The sequence below is a fragment of the Pongo abelii genome, chromosome 16, assembly GCF_028885655.2.
Source record: "Pongo abelii isolate AG06213 chromosome 16, NHGRI_mPonAbe1-v2.0_pri, whole genome shotgun sequence".
In the NCBI taxonomy this organism is placed as follows: domain Eukaryota; kingdom Metazoa; phylum Chordata; class Mammalia; order Primates; family Hominidae; genus Pongo; species Pongo abelii.
The window spans coordinates 44835684-44856840 of NC_072001.2; the positions used below are offsets into that span (position 1 = coordinate 44835684).

Here is a 21157-nt window from a genome sequence, read left to right on the forward strand (position 1 = left end):
CCTTGCCTCTTCTGCCGGACCTTCCCCTCTCCCTGTATCCTCTCTGCTTTCACCTCTCCCTCCTCCTGCCTCCGGCTGTACCTGCTTGCAGTTTTTAAACTATGCTGGCTTCCATGCTGCCACTCTGTGGCTCAGGGCAAGAGATGGTAACTGGTGGTCTTTGTGTGCAGCCCACATGCAGGTAGGCTTTGTTTGTCCTATATAGTATTTTTTTGAGCCGAACTGTGAAAATCAGGTGATCTGACATACAAATCCAGATTTCCAGCTTCTCTTGAGCCTTCCAGGTCTGTATTCCCACAGGGAAGTGACCACTGGGCTAGACAGGGCTTCTGCATTGTGCAATCTGCCCCACCATGAGACCCCTGACACGTTCTTGGCACACCTCAGGATGGTTTTCTTCCTTGCTGACAAATGTTTCTAGGAACCCTCTTCTCTATCAAATGTGGGAAAACCAAAGGCAGCCAGAGAGGGTGACAGAGTTTCTCTTTCATCTGGCCTGCTCCACTGTTTGCATTATTGGGTGGTGGCTGCAGGCATCTGAGTTTGTGGCTCCTGCTTTACCGAGAAGACTGTGGCCCCCAGGGCAGAGGGGTCCCTGCACCAGATAAGAAGACGGCCAGCTTGGCTCTGTGAGGACTGTCAGCCCAGAAGCCACACGGGTGAGGCCACACGCTTGTGAGGACACGCTCGTCTAACAGCAGTGCAGAGAGGTAGATATGCCGGTCAGGGCAGGGCGGCTGAATGCAGCACCCATTGTTGCCTGGCTGGAGCCGCCTGGCTACAACTCAAGAGAGGCCTTGACAGTGGGCCAATGGCTGCCCAGCACCAACCTTTAAGCACAGTCCTACCTGTGCCCACACAGTCCAGCAGCGTCCGCAGAGCCCCACAGCCCCTGCTGGAGCCCTTGAGCCTGCAGCAGCAAGGCTGCCTGAGCACATAATCCCACGGCATGGGGCAGGTCAGGGCAGGGCTGGAGGAGGCCGCCCAAGGTGACCCTGAAGGCCACTCCCAGCTGTCATTCCCTCACAGTTCTGGGATTCCAAAAAGCAGTGTCACCGCAACATCAAGCAGCCTCCTTGGACACAGTCTAAGAGGGCTGCTCACCTGACTTTCTCATGGGAGCTTCATTTACCTTTGGCCATGTGTCTCCTTTGTTTATGCATTTTGGAAGACAGGCAATTTCTGCTTTATTCATATGCTATTATCATGGATCACCATTAGGAAGATGCATTCTCCTTGATCCTAAACCATGGGACCCTCATTTGTCTCCAGCAAACAGCCAGACAATGTGGCACTGCATCTCTGCCCTCTGCCCATGACACTGTAGTGGGCTCCCAGTACCTGCATACCCTTGACCTCGGGGAAGTCCCCTGCAGAAATCTGGTATTCTCGCTGTAGCTGAATGTAGATTTCTGGTAGCCTGCTGATAAGCTCTCTCTTCTTGTTTTCCTTTCCAAATACACTTGGCATCTCCTTCTTCAGGTAGCTGATGATGTAGGCATGCACCTAGAGGGGTATAGATCAGGCAGGGAAGTGTCATTTAGAATTGCACCAGAGAAGGAACAAACAAGATCGCATCTTAACTCCAACATAACACATAACAGGTACCCACACAAACCAGGTCCCAAGGACAGGAGGAGGGGAGGGTCCAGGGGGAGTGGAGCTGTCCAAGGGTGGCTGGAATGCGGCCAGACTTGGGGAAATTCTACAGCTACTGTTCTGTTGTGCCTCTGAGTGGCAATTCTGGTGTCTGTAGGGAGTGAGTGGTATGGGTGGGGCCTGGGTGGGAGAGCTCTTAGTTCTCGCAATTAACCAGAATACCCAGGAGAAACTTTCACCAGGCTGGTGCCTGGGAGCACCAGGAAATGAAACCGGAGGCTGGCATCAATGGCTGATCAACATGGAAATCTGTGCCCAGTGAACGATGAGATGAGAATCCCCATAACCCCCCTGTTATGGGAGGTTTAGACTCTGAGATCTCTACTGGTGGAACTAAAGTCATTCTGCACAAGACCAGCTGCCTGGGATCAGGCTGAATGGCAGAAGATCCCCCTGGGAGAAGAGCCCAGAAGCCCCAGAAACCTTGATTACTGAGGCCTGGGGTAGCCAGCAGGCTGTCATTGGAGGGGCGAGAATCTAGCCTTAACATTTCCACTCTTCTACTGATTTCCAACTTCAGGATATTAAGAAATGATCACTCCAAAAGTTCTCTTTGTATATATATATTTTTTGAGATGGACTCTCACTCTGTTGCCCAGGCTGGAGTGGAACAGCGTGATCTTGGCTCACTGCAACCTCCACCTCCTGGTTCAAGTGATTTTCCTGCTTCAGCCTTCCGAGTAGCTGGGATTACAGGTGTGCGCCACGACACCCGGCTAATTTTTGTATTTTTAGTAGAGATGGGGTTTCACCATGTTGGCCAGGCTGGTCTCGAACTCCTGACCTCAGGTGATCCACCCACCTTGGCCTCCCAAAGTGCTGGGATTACAGGCATGAACCACCGTGACCAGCCTCTTTGTATATCTTGAATTCCAGAGTAATTGTGAAGTCAAGTAAGTAACTAAAATAAGAAAGGATGAAAAACAGAGTGGTGATTACAAAAAGAAAATGACTATGTAGCAATGGAAAATCCTATTAAAGAAAACAGACTTCTACTGTAATCTTGAGGAAGCTGAAATTAAATAAAGGGGGTAAGCAGATACATTCCATAGCTCAGCTGAGGGCCCATGTGTGGACACATGCTGGACACAGCCAAAAACATTTTGCGAGGATTTGGACGCTAACCTAAGTACCTAATGCAAGGTCTGACATGCTGAGGTCAGAAAATGCCAACTTCCCATCCGCACAAGGGTCGTTTAACAGAAGCACGCACTGTGCAGCCTGGCTACCGCTGAGAGGATGGACTTGGAGAGATGACGCTACACCTTTCTGTCACCAGCAAACTTGTTTATGTACTTATTTTTCAAATGAAGACAACTGAAATGATTTACAAGATTCTTAGAGATAACTTGAGAAACCTGAAGTTTGGGATCCGTTATTTAGAATCCTGGGCTTTAACCGCTGTGATGAGCAAGTGGGAAGATACCAACTCCTTTGCCTCCGACAGTGAATGCCTGGCTTGGTGTGGCTGGGCTGGGGAGGGCCAGGGCTGAGGGAGCACCCTTGGACTGGAGGGGCTGCCATGTTCCATCACGAAGAACCAGCTGCTCACCAGCTGTCCTTGCATCATCTCCTTGACCTCTACCTGCCTGGAAACTCTGGACTGGGCCTATGAATATGTTCTCTATGTATACCTATGTATACCTCTCTCTTCTGTGCTCAGGCTCACCCCACCCTGGAGCCACCCCAAGGGAAGCAGGAGGCCCCCACAGCTGCTCAGTCTCCCAAACACAAGGGCTTCTTATTGAGACCACCCCCTTCCCTGCTCTGGGGCCTAGCCCTGGAGCAGCTGCCTAGGCCTCTGCAGGGCTTCCCAAGACCCCTCACCACCTACTAGTAAGGTACCTCTGAGCCGCCAGGCCCCAGCTCAGGGAGGGCTTAGTTCCCGCTCATCTGGCTGACTCCTCACCCAGTCCCTGCCCCCACCCCCCGAGGTCGGACACACTGTTCCTGAACACTCCCTGGTGCCCAGGGCCTGCTTTACCTGCACTGAACTCAGCTGATGTGCACCTGCCACACCCTCCACTCACTGAGTGGCACCTGGTCCCTCGTCTCAGGCCTTGTGGTGTTTGCTGGCTGATGACTGAGGCTGCCCTGACACTAGGCCTCCACAGCCCTGATAAACCTCGGGCTGATCTCGTGCCAGGTCTCAACTCGCTCCTCCTTCCACCAGCTTGGTGCCACCTGAGTCATGACCCTTAGGTGACCTGCTCACACTGCGGCTGCTCTCGGCCCCAGCCTCCACTTCTAGGAAGTTCCATTAGCGAGTTTTGTGGAAGTCTCCTGTTACGCTGCCTCTGCATGTCCACCCGCGTCCTGCCCTTCCTGGTGCGCCCTGAACAATAACCCAGGGCCAGCTTCTGTGCACAGACCTGCTTTCAGAAGTTCATCAAGTTGGCCGGGCGTGATGGCTCACGCCTGTAATCCCAGCAACTTGGGAGGCTGAGGCAGGTGGGTCACTTAAGGTCAGGAGTTCGAGACCAGCCTGGCCAATGTGGTGAAACCCTGTCTCTACTAAAAATACAAAAATTAGCTGGGTGTGGTGGCGGGCACCTGTAGTCTCAGCTACTCAGGAGGCTGAGGCAGGAGAATAGCTTGAACCTGGGAGGCGGAGGTCACAGTGAGCTGAGATTGCCCCACTGTACTCCAGCCTGGGTGACAGAGCAAGAATCCGTCTCAAAAAAAGAAAAAAAAATTCATCAAGTCACAAGGTAAATTATAATTCTTAGCATCATGGAATACTGAATCTGGAAGTGACCCCCGATATCTGCTTTAATTCCTGGTTCCAGGACATCCATGTGACTCACTCAAGGTCACACAGCTAGTTGGTAGATACAGAGCTGGCACTAGCATCCAAGTGCCTCATTCCTGTCCCTAAAGAACTAATGACTCCCTGTGGGTATGCCCTGTGGGTATGCATTAATAATCTTACTGAAGTTGTTCAAAATCTGGAATTCAAAATGAACTGTGTCCCACAGAATGAGTTTGGAAAACTTTGATCTGAGGTTTGACTTCTGCTCGTGCCTAATTCGCTGAGAGGCTTTGGAAGGGTCCTTTATTCTCCCTTTCCCCACACATCAAACACAGACACAATGATGGCACGCAAACGTTGGGACACCACGTGGGAATGCGGGTGAAGACTAAGAGCTGCTGGCAGGATGGCACCCTGTCATTTTCTAAAGTCTTCTGGTAAACAGACAGGACAGCTTGAATGGCTAAAATCCACAGTCAGCCTCCAGAGCTCACCCCTGCAATTATGTGTCAAAGGTGTCTCCAAATACATGCCAGACCCAGGGCCAGACCTGGCGGTTGTCCCTGGGGAAGGAGGTGGAAACACTCGGGTCTTTTGACCTTTATAACCAGAAAAAACTAATTGGGAAGAAGAGGAGTAGGAAAGAGAAGAGGGTGACTAGACCTGGAGCTGGAAGATGAGGCTCAGGCCCCATGACTACTGCCTACCTACTGAGCAACTTGGGGCCAGGCATGGGATCTCCACCTCAGCATGCTCATCCACAAATTAGAAATGACAACAACATTCATCTCACAGAGTTATTATGAGAATAGAAGAGGTCATGTATTTGAATGCACTCTCCTCACTAGAAAGAGGAGCTAATGTAACTTGTTATCAACTAATGGCCAAAGACCAACAGCTGGAGGTGCAGTAATGAGAGAGAGGGCTCCTGGCTGGTTACTCCTTACCGAATAATTAATAAACTCTCTATATTTAAATAGTAATATAATGAATTTGGGTTCCAAGTGTTTAATTTACATTGACCCCTGGGGGCTTCTGAACATTCGTATCTTGTTCAAGTCATCCTTTGCCTTGTGTAAACTTGCAGAAGCCCTAAGGCATCTAATGGGGATGACTGAGGGAAATCAAATGGATCAAAATGACAAAATGACAGTTTTTCTCTAGGCTAATAACTCAATGAGCAGAAAGGAAAGTCCTCCCTTTTAAATGTATATGAATGTATATGTAGTTCACACTTACACTCTGACACAGATCTCATTAATTGTGTCCAATGATGTGTGTGTGTGTGTGTGTGTGTGTGTGTGTCTCCAAGACTGAGACACATGTACTAAAGAGTGATACTGGCCACATCTACTCTGGACTTAGAGGGTAACTTCAGCGAGTGCTGGATGCTGGAAGCGACCAGTGCTGGAATGAAAAGCTTCATGGAATGTGAGGATCAGGCAGTAGTTTGGGGAAGGCGGGCTGGGAAGGCATGGTGACACACTGTGCCACGCTCATCCGCAAACTTAATGCGACCTGCTGGAGACCTGCGGCTGGAAGCCCAGCTCTGGAAACCTGCATAAAGTATTTAAAGCCAGGGTATCAGCACGTTTATAAAGTGGGTTTATGATAATATAAAAAATTCAGTTAATAAGCCTGAGACCCAAAAGATGAACCCATGGGGTAACAAGAGTGTGAGACTGTGAGAGGCAGAGAAAGGCAGCTGACGTGTTCTCACTTGAGCAAGGGTTTGTTATTCTGTTCAGATCCAAACTGGCACCAATGGCACATGTAATTCCATGCAGCCTTAAAGGGGACCCGAAGGGGCTGCACACTTGTCTGAGGTCAACCTTCAAAGAGACAGGCTTCCATTTATGGGCTCAAGCACTGACACACACACATCCACAGTAGCTCGGGGCTGCTGACTGAGTTATTTTTAGAGCCCTGCCGAGAACTAGGCAATACCAGGATCTTCATGATCCATTATATCATGATTCTCACACGCTTTAGCCTGAATCCATTTGGTGCACAAAAAATGCCTCATTTCTTTATAGGAGAATTTTTTTTTTTGAGATGGAGTCTTGCTTTGTCACCCAGGCTGGAGTGCAGTGGCACGATCCTGGTTGACTGCAACCTCCGACTCCTGGGTTCAAGTGATTCTCCTCCTCAGCTTCCTGAGTAGCCAGGATTACAGGCGCCCACCTCCATGCCCAGCTAATTTTTGTATTTTTAGTAGAGACGGGGTTTCACCATGTTAGCCAGCCTGGTCTTGAACTCCTGACCTCAAGTGATCTGCCTGCCTCGCTTTCCTGAAGTGTTGGGATTACAGGCGTGAGCCACCGTGCCCGGCCTATGGAAGGAATTTGACAGCGCAAACGGACAAGAAAGCCAGGCTCTGCACATCACATGTGACTGAGAAGAGTCTGCATTTGAAAGAATAAGCTAAATTCCACAGAACTATAGTGAACCTTGAAAATCACTGACCTCTCCTCTTCTTTCTCAGTTTTACTTGTTTCTTCCTCAAATGTTGCCTCATTTTTGTTGAGCCAAGATCTCCAAATGGGTGACAGCCTTTCCTATTCTTGGGCAATACGTTTCTAAAGGGTGGGGTCTGATAGTGAACTTGCATTGTTTGGGATTTGTATGAGTCTAATTTCTTTAATCTGGCTATTTTAATAATAGCTGAATAAAAGTAAATGACATTTTCCAAACCCTTTTTTGGGCTTTCCCCAAATAGCTTCCTTTAAAGAATCATGAAATGAACCCTGACTGGCATCTCAGAGTGTGAGCCATCTTCCAAGAAGGATGTCTACTGAGATTGTAAGAAGTGATCTTTGAGGCTAACCAAAAACCCATTCTAAAGGTTCCCTGTTCCTTAAATACAGAGATGTGAAAAAAATATATAAACAGAAAAAGAAGGGAAATGAACTTCAAGAGCTCTTTGGGAAGAGTATCTACTTTTCATATTATTAAAATGTCACCTTTATGACACTTTGAGTTTGATTAAAACGACGCACTTGCTTTATCTGGATGGGCCATGAATCCTGGTTAATTATGGTGTTCTATAAATAAACATACTCCACAACCCAACTCAGACTTGACACCTCTTAGCTGACATCTGAAAACTTACCCTTTGCATGTTTTCAAAGTGTCAGCTTGATAAACCTAAGCTTTGTAGGGTTTCTGTGGATGGAGACTTTTATAGAATAAATAGAATAACAGATCAGTGCAGAAAACAAGGACACAAGGGAGGAGGTACTGTAGCTGCTGTTCACTCCCGATGTCAGGTGACTGCTTTCTGGACTGAGGTGTCACACTGACCGAGGTTTGAACGTATACTTTGCAGCTTACAGGCTGTGAAGCCTTGGGGACATAACTTCACCTTTCTTAGCTTCCATTCCCTCAGGTGGGAAATGAGGACAAAAATGCCCAACTGTGTGTTGTCAACAGGATCAAACAAAATAACACACGTGATGCAGACTACAGAGCTTTGGAACACTGTTGGTGTGAAAAAGGAAAACTGGATCAAGAGAAAGGTTAATAAACCAAAATAAAAGCACTTTTGGAAAATATAAACACTCCGAAAAGAAAAACTCAGGTAAATATCTGTCCATTTAAGCAGAAACAAGTTCAGGGGTGGAACATGAAACTGCAGGTGATGTGAGGTTAACGTCATGAGTTAGTGGCCAAGGCTGCCGTGCTGAGTCCGGCTTCTCCTCCGGGTGAGCCCGCTTCCTGTCCCCGCTCCTCAGCATGGCACTGCCCATGAGCAACTGGCACTGAGAAGCTCCGGCTGCAAATACCCATACTTCAAACATTTTCCTTTGTGAAAAGGAACAAGCCAGATACTATTCTTAGGAAGAAAAAAACCACAAGCCTTTTTCCTGCAAGTAAGCTCAGCAAGTTTGACCGTCCCCCACTCCCCGCATCCACACAAGGGTTTTCATTATTCACAGTGTCAGAATACAGAGCAGCGTTCTGTGCCTCCAAACCCAGGCTGCGCTGGCCCGTTCAGAGGGCCCGAGGCTCAAGGATGGCAGGGAAGCTCTATGGGTTAAGGCACTTGGCATTTCCAGCGAGCTCTCTGCTCCTTATTTATTTATTTATTTATTTATTTGAGACAGAGTCTCGCTCTGTCGCCTAGGCTGGAGTGCAGTGGCATGATCTTGGCTCACTGCAACCTCCGCCTCCTGGGTTCAAGCGATTCTCCTGCCTCAGCCTCCTGAGTAGCTGGGATTACAGGTGCCTGCCACCACGCCTGGCTAATTTTTGTATTTTTAGTAGAGACGGAGTTTCACTACGTTGGCCAGGCTGGCCTTGAACTCCTGACTTTGTGATCCACCTGCCTCGGCCTCCCAAAGTGCTGGGATCACAGGCGTGAGCCACCGTGCCCGGCCTCCTTATTTATTTATATGACTGAATACAGCAGCATCTCCAGTCACTGGGTCTTCATTTACCAATAACTGGTAAATGAAGAATGTCCATGAGCATTTAAAAATAGTTTAAAAAAATCTCAAAATCTGCAAAGGCTATGACATGAGTCACCAACTTTGGTTATAAAATAATGTGGGGTGTCACACACCTTGAAGGTTGTTCAGTTGTACCTGCTGGAGAAAGGAAACACCACAAACCAAGGGATCACCGAGTGGAAAAACAGCCTTCCTGCTACCAAGCATTAGGCCCAGGACAAGGGTGAGGGCGAAATCATTTCAGGAGAGCTGCACGTAAGTAGATTTACAAACTAGTTAGCACAACTGCCTTGCAGAACTGGAACAAAAATGGCTTGTAGTTCTGGAAAGGAAGCCACTTGGAGCAGGAAGAATGGATAAAGAAGGGTGACTCACACAAGCACCACACCACTGCAGGTTAGCTGAGCCATATGGGAGAAATGCGTGCACATGCACTGGGACACAGGTGACAGAGAGGGACACAGGACATCGAGGTCCTGTGTGAGGGGCAGCAGCAGCCAGGGAGGTGTTTGTTTTCACCCAGGCAAGAGGCTGCCCAGTGAGCACACTGGCACTAGGACAGGCTGCTAATGAGCAGCAAGAAGGAGGAAGAATTGTCCCCATCTTGGCTGTCCCCATCAGGGAAGCCCTCCCTGCCTCCTGGCCAGGCACGTAGTCACCCTCCCCAGAGCACTCATGGCAGCATCCACACCATGACTGGCACATAGTGAATCACCTAGGGAGCTTTCCACACACACACACACACACACACATGCGCGCGTGCGTGTTTACACACATGCATATACACACATGGCCATGTGTGCACGCACACCCCTATATCTGAGGCTCTGGGGCAGGGCCTGGGAATGCATGTTGCTTCTGATGATCAGCCAGGTTTGAACTTCACTAGGACTAGATAAAACTCTAAAGGCACTTCCAGCATTAGAGGACAATGATTTTATGAAACATGCACACATTTTTTAAAGAGCCATTTTTTTCTCCATATTTTCTCTTGGAGGAGGGATATGCTTTTCCCTCTTTGGAGACATGAATTGACTCTGTCACTTGAGGGATATCAGCAGGTCACCTCTCACTGCCCCATTGGGCACACACTCCTGGGGCTGCTGAAAGGTTCAGCTATGAGGCAGGCGGGCCAGGAGCCCAGGCATGCAGGCTAACAGCCCGCAGCCCAGAATGAGGATGGGGTGTGACCCAAAACCAGCACACTCCAAGAGTAAGACTGAGCCAAACTTCTTCCCAGGGCTCCCCTGGATCCAGGTGGTAACACTGGCCTTTGGTGCACGGGGACCAGCAGTGGCCTCTCAGCATCCCGTTGGTCTCACCAATGCCACCTCTCTCAGGTTTGGCTGGTTATATTCCCATCGTCCTGACATCCTAACAGCTACCATGTAGTGAGTGCACTGATTGATCCCCCTCCCTGTGCACCAGGCACTATGCCAAGTGCTCTGTCACACTGACCAACTGTCACCCCAAGTCCTTGTGAAGTGCTCTTATTAGCTCCACGGTACAGACTGGAGAACAGGGTTAGTCATCTGCCCAGGAGTGCAGAGCCAGGAGCTAGGGTGTCAGCAGGGCCACCTGACCTCGAGGCTGTATTCTTAACCTAGCGCACATTCATTCCTTAAGCCTTCTGGAACGAAGCCTCCTCCCACCCACCTTGCCTCTGGAGAGGAGACAGCAGAGTCCCAGACCCTGGCCTCTGTGCAGGGTATCTCCTGGCTTACCTTGGCCAGTCTCGCTCGCTTGATGAGGTCGTTGAGCTTGCGCACCGCTGCCTTCTGGGGGAGGCTCTGGATGTCTCTGAAGAGGTCCTGGGCCTCAGCCTCGAAGAGCCGGCGGTTGTCCGTGTTCTGCAGGGGCTGCGCCCAGAAGGAGCCAATGTAGACGCGCAGCACCTCGGGCGTGTTGATGACCTTGCCCAGGGACCACATGAGGGCCCCGTAGACCCGCATCAGCTGCTGCGTGTCCACTTGGTCGGCCTTGTTCAGCACGACACGGATCTTGTCGTCCTGGCCCCGGAAGGCCTTGATGGCCTCTGAGAATTCATCTGAGATGTCCAGCTTGTGAGCATCAAAGAGCAGGATGATCCTGTCCACCCTCTCGGCAAACCACTGCAGGACCTGGCAGAAGTCATAGCCTGGGTGGAGAGAAGGACACGTCAGTGTGGCCACTGCTGCAGGAGACACGTTTACTGGGAGGGCTCAGGAACAGTCTCGCTCTCCAGCAGCTGCCAGGGAGAGAGCCCTGTCTCCAACCTGGAGGCAGTGGAGGCCTGGTGACATGAAAATCACGGGCTGGATGAATCCGGGCAGGAAGGACCTGGGGAGCCCTTCCACAGGAGGAGGGAGGAAAGAGAATGGGGCTCATGGTCACTTTGGTAATTGCTGACTTCCATATCTGTGATTTCATTTAGTCCTCATGAGTGTTTTATTTCACCTAATACAGACCTTTTGCTTGATGGCAAAATTGATCAATGGTTTTATAAAAACACAGGCCATGGGTCAAAAAATCTTACTTCTGAAAAGTCTCACTTTTCTGAAAGCCCCAGATAGAGAAGAAAGAGAACCAGAGGCCACCTGGCATCCCATGGGGTATCCAGTAAGCATAACAGAAGAGACATCGCCTTCAATTAACCCAAGTTTGTAGAGTGCTGAGGAGGTCAAAGGTTGGCCCAGCCAGCGTTGTGATCAATATTTATCTTTGGACTATTTATAGCTCAGGTATATTGTGAATATTTTTTTTAACATTACACATCACAGCCATTGTGTAAAATGGTCTCTTGCCAATTTCTTTTTTTAAAATGGCCTGGCCCATAGCAAATTCTGTTCAGCCTATTCTGGCCACCTCCACAAATCATGCAGCTGCATAAACACTCTTTAGCCCAAGGTCAAGGATCTCAGGCCTTTCCCCAGGGAGGCAGATTCCCACGAAAAGCAAACAAGAGGAGGCCAAGCCCACAAAGTTGACTTTTAATCTGTCTGATTAGTTGCAGAAGCAGAGTCTCAATCCAGCCCAGCTAGTGCTGAGATGTCACCTGCCTGACCCCCATGCTAGGGGTCATCTCCCCTCTTCTTTTAGAGTTTGAAAACTTTCAAACATACATAAACATCTGTGAGTCATATTATGAATGCTGATGTACCTACCACATAATTTTAACAAATGTTGACACTTTGCTTTGTTTGCTATTTCAGATATGTTTTAAAACCAAGTATAGTTTCTTTAGATAACAAAATACCATACAGTGGTGAGAAGGAACTAGATCTTCACTTGTCAACACAGGTAAATCTCCAGAAAAGAACAAGAGTAAAAACTTAGTTTCAAAAGGACATGTACGGCATGATAACATTCACATAAAATGTTAAAATACAAAATACTCAACCATCTATGGATACAGACTATAGCACAAATACAAAAAAGTCAACATCGATTGTGAGACCCTGGTTGGCCGTTGGGGTGGAGAAGGTGTGGATCTAAGGCAGAGGAAAAAGTATCTGAGGTGAATAATCTATTAGGTGAAAATAAAGAGGGTCTGCAGACTAAGGTTTCCATGCATTTGAAGAACAGGTGTTAGAGGAATAGCTGAACAAGCAAACTGGATTCAGGTCCATTTTTCATAAAGAAAACAAGACACTTGGTAACGCTGAAGCCCCCTGTGCACCCCTCCCTGAGCCCTTCCCCCGGCTAGGAGGCCGCTGTCCTGAGTGTGGTGTTTATGCCGCCACACGCGTGGATACTTCCAATTCATGCTTTTCCTTTCTCTGTTCTGTCTCACTGTGGCACTCCCTGCCTCCTTGGTGATAAGGAAGGCAAAGGCAGTTCTCGGAATGTGGGCCAGAGTTTATTTTCATTGCTGTCAGCAGTCAGTTTAGGTCAGAGGAATATCAAAGACCTACTGACAGGGTCACACATAGTATGCAAAGATTTAGAGTCAAGGTTTCACTCTGAGTTCTGTCCCTGAAAGGCCAGAACAAACTGCCCCCTAGGGTAACACTAAGTGCTACTGTCATTTGAGACAGACGTGTGCACAGACAGCCCTAGCTCACAGGATTGTAGGTCCTCAGCGGATAAATGAACTGGCTGTTTGCCGGGTGCTGGGAAGATGCTTTGGAGCCACCCATAGATGGACCTGCATGGGGACTTGCTTTTCCAGGAGAGATGATTGATTCACCATGCTGACCTGACCACTCACCCACATGGTCTTCCTAGTGTTCAGATGGGGTATCTGAAGGTTCAGAAACAGACCAAAGAAAATGCTGTGCACATGGAGTGAACGTGAGTTGGTTTTGCTGAATACCCTTCCTGTTGGGTCGGGAGGTATCCTTTATGGGCTGTGGAGGCTGAAGGTGTGGTAGAGAGTCCCTCGCCCCACTCCTTAGCAAGCTGGGGCATAAGCATGTGATCTAGAGTTAGACATTCACTTCCACCAGAGAGGAGTGCTGAACCTTGGGGAAATGACACAAAGACACAGTGAAAATAAGAATTTACTCATGGTGGTGGCGGTTTCCTAACTCTTTTCTCAGCCTAGTTCTCCAACTTTCCCATTAATCCTGTGAAAAATTCTCCAAAACATTTTCTTTTCTGCTTAAATTAGTTAGAATCAGCTTCTTTGGTTTGCTATTGAAAACGATGATAAGGCTGGGCACGGTGGCTAATGCCTGTAATCCCAGCACTCTGGGAGGCAGAGGCGGGAGGATTGTTTGAGGCTAGGAGTTTGAAACCACCTGGCAATATGGTGAGACCCTGTCTCTACAAAAAATAAAAACAAATTAACTGGGCATGGTGGCATATGCATGTGGGCTCAGCTACTTGGGAGGCTGAGGCAGGAAGATCACTTGAGGCCAGGAGTTTGAGGCGGTGAGCCATGGACACACCACTATACTCCAGCCCTGGGTGAGAGAGTGAGACCCTGTCACAAAAACAAAACAAAACAAAAACAAACAAACAAAACCACAATTGGTAAACAATCCTCCCCTCACCCCCATTTAAGATTTCGGAATACCTCTTACTGTCAGTTCCGAAAGAAACCTGCCACCCAAACTGAAACACAGCTGCTGCCACTAGCTGTGCTCGCGCCAACCCTGCCGTGCTTGTGCCAACCCAGCCATGCGGATGCAGTCTCTCTTCCTCCCAGGGCTGCCTGGGTTGAATGGTTAGCTTTGATTGCAACACTTGTATTTAAACTTTAACTTAAATTTGAGTTCCTAACGGTTAATTTAAGTATCTTTAAAAAAGATGCCATTTCAATGCTATAGTGAAATCAAAAGTTATTAGGAACAGAGCTGCCAGATTTAAGTTTACTATAAGTGACGCCAATACTCATGTCTGGAGGAACAGGTGCATATCCATATTTTCTTGTGTTAAAGCAACAATGAGAGCTTAATACAGTTCGAGAAGTACAGGCAGGCAGAGCTGTGTTTGTTCTGTCCCTGAGCAGGTGTGACAGGCTGAGGATGGCCTGTCACACACCAGGCAACACAATCAAAGGAGTAGAAATCACCGTGTCCAAAAGAGAGCAAGGAATGATCAAAGCTGGGAGAGGTTGGCCTGCTTACCACCTCCCCCTACAAAGTTAGGATTATTTTGCTACTTTAAGCATTTTAAGTGTACTGCCCAGTGGCATTAAATAAGTCACATTGTTGTACAACCATCACCACCATCCAACTGAAACTCTGAACCCATTAAGCACTAATTCTCCCCTCCTCTCTCTAGCCCCTGGTGACCACCATTCTACTTTTTGTCTCTATGAATTTGACTACTCTAGGTACTTCAGAGAAGTGTCCTTTTGTGTCCGGCTTCTTTCACTCAGCACACCGTCCTCACGGTCCATCTGTGGTGTAGCATGTGTCAGAGTCTCTCCCTCCTCCTAAGGCTGAATAGGTCCGCTTGATTCTCGTGTCATGAAGGACTCAGGCACCAAATACCTAGCTACTCAAAAATCCCAGTGGATCTAACTTCCAATATGTCATTTAGTCTGCCTGCTAAAGGAAAACAGTGATTCAGAAGGACCTAGAGACCACTGATCCTCAAAGCCTGTTCCTGTGTTGGAATGAAATAAGGGGCTTGCTAAAGTTTAGACTCCTAGGCCCCTCCCCAGAACCACTGAATCAGAATCCCTGGGGCTGAGCCTGGCGATCTGCACTTGGAAGCTCCCCAGGTGATTGCAATGCATGGTGCAGTTTGAGGATCACTGTCTAGACTGAATACCAGGGTAGGGAAATTGTACAGATAGGTTTATGTTCCTGTTGGTTAGCAAGCAACAAAGCAAATCAAATACACTTAAAGTAGTATTAGTTCCTTTTATTCCAAAAAGTTACCAATAGATGTTTAGGTGATGCATCACAGGTTGAGGAAACAGAACTGGAACACGCTTATTTGAAGACGGATTTTAAAACTCACCCAAGCTCCCTGCTTTTGCCCATGCTGGGCCATGGCCCTGGCGAGCCCTTCCTCTACGGTCTAGACTGAGCCTAGAAAGCCAGCCCAAACACTAGTCATTCTTCAAAATATCTGGGCCAACTTTGATTAAGTCAGACATTACTTAACTTTAAGCTCCAGTTTTTTTCACCTGTAAGATCGGGTTGTTGAGTGATTACATGAGAAAATGCTTTTATCCATAAGGCATTGAGACTTTGTTAACTTTCAGCAAATTTGAGCTGTGGTTACTCTGGTTTCCTCAACTGCTCCCCATCCTGAGTTCCCTTGCCTGTGCTGCCTATGGCACCACTTCACACAGGGTATTAAAATCAGAGGGATGGTCTGGTCTCTCTTATTAGATTATATATTCTCTAACCATAGGAACCATGTCTTCATCATGGTCACACAAGATAGTGGTGGACAATGTGGGCCTTGGACCCAGACTGCCTGGGACCTTCCTGGCTCCATCAATTACTAGTTCTGTGACCTTGGGCAAATTACTTCACCTCTCTGTGCCTCGTTTCCTCATCTGTAATAATAGTGTCTTAGGGCTACCCTAGGGCTGATAATAGTATCCACAGGCCTCAGGAGCTGCAGAGTTAATATACGTGAAGCATTTAGAATCACCTTGGCACCTAGAAAGCTGTCCAAAATGCTATCTACTGGTTATTTTAAAAATCTTTGTATCCAGTGCCTGGCATACAGTGGGGATGCAAGAAATATTTGTGGGAGAAGCACAGTCTGCAGTTACAGAAGGAAATAAAATTATTTAGGGTGAAGACGACAGCACACCAATGCTTGAGCCAAGTGAGGGAATCAGTGCTCAGAAGTAGATAACAGAAGACACCAAGGGAACAAAAACACTGCTCATATACGGTCAATAGAGCAGCAGACTCACAGAAGCCCAGTGGCCTTCCTTTTCTACCAGCAGGTCTTAAAGATTCCAGCTTGCTCCTAAATTGAATCTATGATTTTAATCACAGACACTCCCTAGCTCAGGAAAGTCCTATACATACCCATGCTGGCTGGGATAACGCAGGGCACACATTTGTACCCAGAAGGATGAGAATAATGAATTTTTCCAAAGGTTCTATTAGAGGGTGGTTAGGTTCCCAGGAACACTAGAGGTTAGCTACACTGTGCTACGTAGGCCTGGGAAAGAAGCGATCACTTAGAACAAGGGTGAAAAACAGTGGACCTCAGACTGAATGTGGTGCTCAGCTGCTGTTTTGTTTGGTCTGCTTAGCAGTTTGTTTGTTTTAAGACAGGGTCTCACTCTGTCATGTGGGCTGGAGTGCAGTGGGGTGATTATGGCTCACTGTGGCCTTGACCTCCCTGGCTTAAGCAATTCTCCTGCCTCAGCCTCCCAAGTAGCTGGGATCACAGGTGTGCGTCACCACGCCTGGCTAAGTTTTAAAAAATTTTTTATAGAGATGGGTCTCACTATGTTGCCCAGGCTGGTCTCAAACTCCTGGGCTCAGGTGATCCTCCTGCCTCAGCCTCCCAAGTAGCTGGGATCACAGGTGTGCGTCACCACGCCTGGCTAAGTTTAAAAAATTTTTTATAGAGATGGGTCTCACTATGTTGCCCAGGCTGGTCTCAAACTCCTGGGCTCAGGTGATCCTCCTGCCTCGGCCTCCCAAAGGGCTGGGATTACAGGTGTGAGCCGCCGTGCCTGGCCTATATAGTGTTTTTAAAATTCTGAGTGGACTGTGTTTGGTCTGGACGTGCACCATTCAGTTCTTACAGACATCCCAGTTCATAGATGCATCCACCTGGTGCCCAGTGCTGGGTAGAGACACAACAGCTCGGACTCAGCCTTTGAGACCAAGCTCTGTGTCCTCTGAGAAGCAGCCCCTGCTCTCCTGGGATCCTACAGGAGTCCTACAACCCTGCTGGGCTCTAAGCTGCAAGGGTGGGCCTTCTTACCTGCTGGTCACAGCCCAGAACAGTGCTGACCACGAGAAGGTCTCAGTCAATGCTTCTGAAAGGACTGAATGTTTTCTGTGAAAAAATCTGTTCAAAATTCCCAACATTGGCTTTAAACAATCTTTTGGAATACATCTCTCTGGACATTGAGAGTACACTGAACATCTTGGAATTTTACGAGACACTTCAAAGACAAAAGTAAAGAAATGGATTGGTGAGTAATTATGGAGTGTCTAGGATGTGGTTGGAACTGTCACTGAGGGACACACTTCTTTTTTTTGAGATGGAGTCTGGCTCTGTCACCCAGGCTGGAGTGTAGTGGCGCGATCTCAGCTCATTGCAAGCTCCTCCTCCCGGGTTCACGCCATTCTCCTGCCTCAGCCTCCCGAGTAGCTGGGACTACGAGTAGCTGGGACTACAGGTGCCCGCCACCATGCCCGGCTAATTTTTTTTTTTTTGTATTTTCAGTAGAGATGGGGTTTCACCGCGTTAGCCAGGATGGTCTCGATCTCCTGGCCTCATGATCCACCTGCCTTGGCCTCCCAAAGTGCTGGGATTACAGGCGTGAGCCACTGCACCTGGCCTGAGGGACACACTTCTATAAGCCCCAAACTAGAAGCAATCTCATGTCCCTCAATGGGACGCGATGGATACGCTGTGGCACTATTCAGTGGAATACTACTCAGCCGTGAAGAGGAATGAACTGCTGACCTGTGCATGGCTGAACCTCAGACACATTATGCTGAGTGAAAGAAGCCAGACACCAGAGAGTGCTTTCTGGGGGATTCCATTCCTATGAGATTTCAGAAGAGGCAAAGCTAAACTATAGTGACAGAAAGCAGGCAGTGGCTGCCTGTGACAGGAGCCTGGCTGGTGAGTGGAACGGACAAACAGGGAGCATGTCAGGGTGATGGAAAGTTTCTATATCTTGATGATGGCCGTAGTCACATGAGTATGCAAATATGTCAAATTCAACAAACTGTACAATTAGATAGAATAGATGCATTTTTCACGCCTGTAATCCCAGCATTTTGGGAGGTCAAGGCAGGTGGATCGCCTGAGGTCAGGAGTTCGAGATCAGCCTGGCCAACTTGGCGAAACCCTGTCTCTACTAAAAATACAAAAATTAGCCAGGCTAATTTTTGGCAGGTACCTGTAATTCCAGCTACTCGGGAGGCTGAGGCAGGAGAATCGCTTCAACCCAAGAGGTGGAGGCTGCAGTGAGCCGAGACTGTGCCACTGTACTCCAGCCTGGGTGACAGAGAGGGACTCCATCTCAAAAAAAAAAAAAAGGTGCATTTAATCATATGTTATACTTCAACAAAATTGACTTAAAAAGCAAAAGTAAACAGGAAGAAAAGAAAGAAAAATCCCAAGGCTGCTAAACTTGTTTAAAGATACACATCTCCACAAACTGCTGAATGGACCAGGAAGTTGAAATCTGTTCATCAAGGGGCTATTCATACCTAAGCTGGCTGTATATGGAGGTGAATGAAGCTAAAGTAGAAGCCTTAAGCTTTAGAGGAAATCGGCCTTAAGAACCACTCAAAGCAGCTAACCTGCATCCCGCTTTCTGGCCAAGGTGATGAAAACCTCTCATGGTGACAGAACAGGAGTGAGAATGCTCCAAGTTTGTGAGAATTGGTTTCAGCTAGGCACAATGCAATGTGGCCTGGGGCATGGAACGATCTGGACCTAAGTGTGTTTGCATGTACGAGTGTGTGTTGTGGGTGCAGGACTCAACATAATCATAGAACCATCCCACTGTGCTCAGTATATTTTCAACACTTATTCATGCAATTAATAGAAATTTCAATTCTTTAAGACCTTCCAGTGAAACCTGTATTAGTCTGGAACAAAAAAGAGATGTAATCAGTCCAGTTGCTTCAAAATATAGTTTCTTTCTTTGCCAAAGGACCCAAAAGCTACACAGCTTGGGGAACTAGGAGAAAGAATTTGTCCTGCGCAAGATCCCAGATTGGCATTCCTGGCTCCATGTTCTGGGAACAAAAGGAGGGGGCAGGAAGGAAGGAGCCCCTTCTACCCAATCAAGGCTTCCCGTCACAGCCCCTGTGGAAACTGGGGTCCTCCATCCTGGCCAGAGAAAGAGCTACCAGGAAATGGCATAAGGGGTTAGAACAGTGGCTCCCTGGCTCAGGTAAATATAGCACGGGGGTCCCTGAGGAAGAAAATTTGGCAGTCTATTTTTAATAAAATAACAAGAGAAAAATAATGCTTACATTTCTTTTCAGAGCCAAGTTTCTAATTATGAGTTTTAAACAAGATGTGTGTCTATGGCCAGGCATGGTGGCTCAGACCTGTAATCCCAGCACTTTAGGAGGCCAAGGCGAGAGGATCACTTGAGCTCAGGAGTTCGAGACCAGCCTGGGTGAGTGAGGCCCTGGCTCTACTTAAATAAAAAAAACAAAGAAAGATGTGTGTTAATGAAAGGATGCAAGGCAATGCAGGGCAGGCAGAAATGCAGCCAGGCTCCCCCTGCCGTGTCCCTCCCCCCCCTCCTGGGGTGGGCAGGGCCACTTGCCCGTGGTGGTGACGGAACACTGCCTAAGACTCTTCCACTCAAACCTCTCCTCTTTTCGACGCCCTGACCGCCCCTCCCAGAGTCAGCAGCTCCAGTTCCATGTGGGCATTCCTACCCCTGCCCCCAGCACTTTCTGTGTGGCTCTGTCTGTGCAACCCCAGGCTCTCCTGGCTGCATGTTCACCTTTGTGTCCCTCCAGCACCCGCGCAGTGAGCGTCCAGCACGAGGCAGGCACCAAGAGTGCCTTCTTGTCCCCAGGTTCCATCCTCACCAATCCAGCCCTCAGACGATCCCCATCCCTTCTTAGAACTCAGAGATGATCTCCAAAACTGTGAGTGTCCCTGATCACTTCTAGAATAAATGTTTACAGAACAAATTCTCCATGACTAGCCTCTGCCTCAACTCTCAACCTTTGCTCATAGTCTCTTACTAAGCCCCACCCTCTCCACTGCACAAACCACACTGGGCTCTTTGCTGTTCCCCAGTAGCATCCTGTACTTCCCTGTCTCCACACCCTTGCTCAGGCTTTTCTGTCTGGAATGCCCTTTCCTCTTCTCCATCTACAGCCACTCATCCCTCTGGGGCACTTTCCTCCGGGTGGCCTTCCCCCACCCAGTGGAACAGAACCACCTTTCCTGTTTCCTCCTGATGGGGTCTGCAGCAGCCTGAGAGCAGGGCCAAGTCTTCACTGTGTCTGTAACCCAAAGGCCCACTGCAGATGCCTCACACTATCAAATCAGGTTCCCGGGGATAGAGTCTTATAGCTTTAATGAATTTCCTTCATAGCACTTATACTCTGAAATGGTATATACATTTCCTGACTATAAGACAGAAATTCTGAGGGCAGAGACGCCACTCCTTATTCTATTCACCACTATACACCCAGGAATTACTACTGAACACAGTAGGTGTTCAATACATTTGGTTTATTCCTCCAAAAATTAAAAATGGAACTATCATATCATCCAGCAATCCCACTTTGGGTATTTGTCCAAAAGAACTGAAATCAGGACTTTGAAGAGATATCTGCACACCCATGTTTACTGCAGCATTACGGGCATCATTTCTTTATCCATTCATTCATTGATGGATGCTTAATGGCAATAGCCAAGATGTAGATATAAGAAAAGCATCCATCAATGAATGAATGGATAGAGAAAATGTGGTGTACACATCCAATGGAATACTATTTAGCCTCAAAAAAAAATTCTGCAGTATGCAACAACATGGGTGGCCCTTGAGGAAAAAAACATGCTAAGTGAAATAAGCCCATCACAGAAGGACAAACACACATAATTCTACTTGTATAAGATATGTAAAATAGTCAAACACACAAAATCAGAGAGGGGAACCGTGAGTGCCAGAGGCTGTGGGGAGAAGGAAATGGGGCTTTGCTAATCAACTGGCATA

At 48.0% G+C, this 21157-nt stretch overlaps 1 protein-coding gene across 1 annotated transcript in view; it reads right to left on the reverse strand.

The window, feature by feature from the left end:
* The window catches only part of EHD4 (EH domain containing 4), a 75689-nt gene that overhangs the window by 9820 nt on the left and 44712 nt on the right, over positions 1-21157 (reverse strand). Inside the window, exons 4-5 of the mRNA XM_002825340.6 lie at positions 10587-10999; positions 1342-1506 (exon numbers count right to left, since the gene is read on the reverse strand). Coding sequence (XP_002825386.2) covers positions 1342-1506; positions 10587-10999 — 578 coding nt within the window. The remainder of the gene's footprint in view (positions 1-1341; positions 1507-10586; positions 11000-21157) is intronic.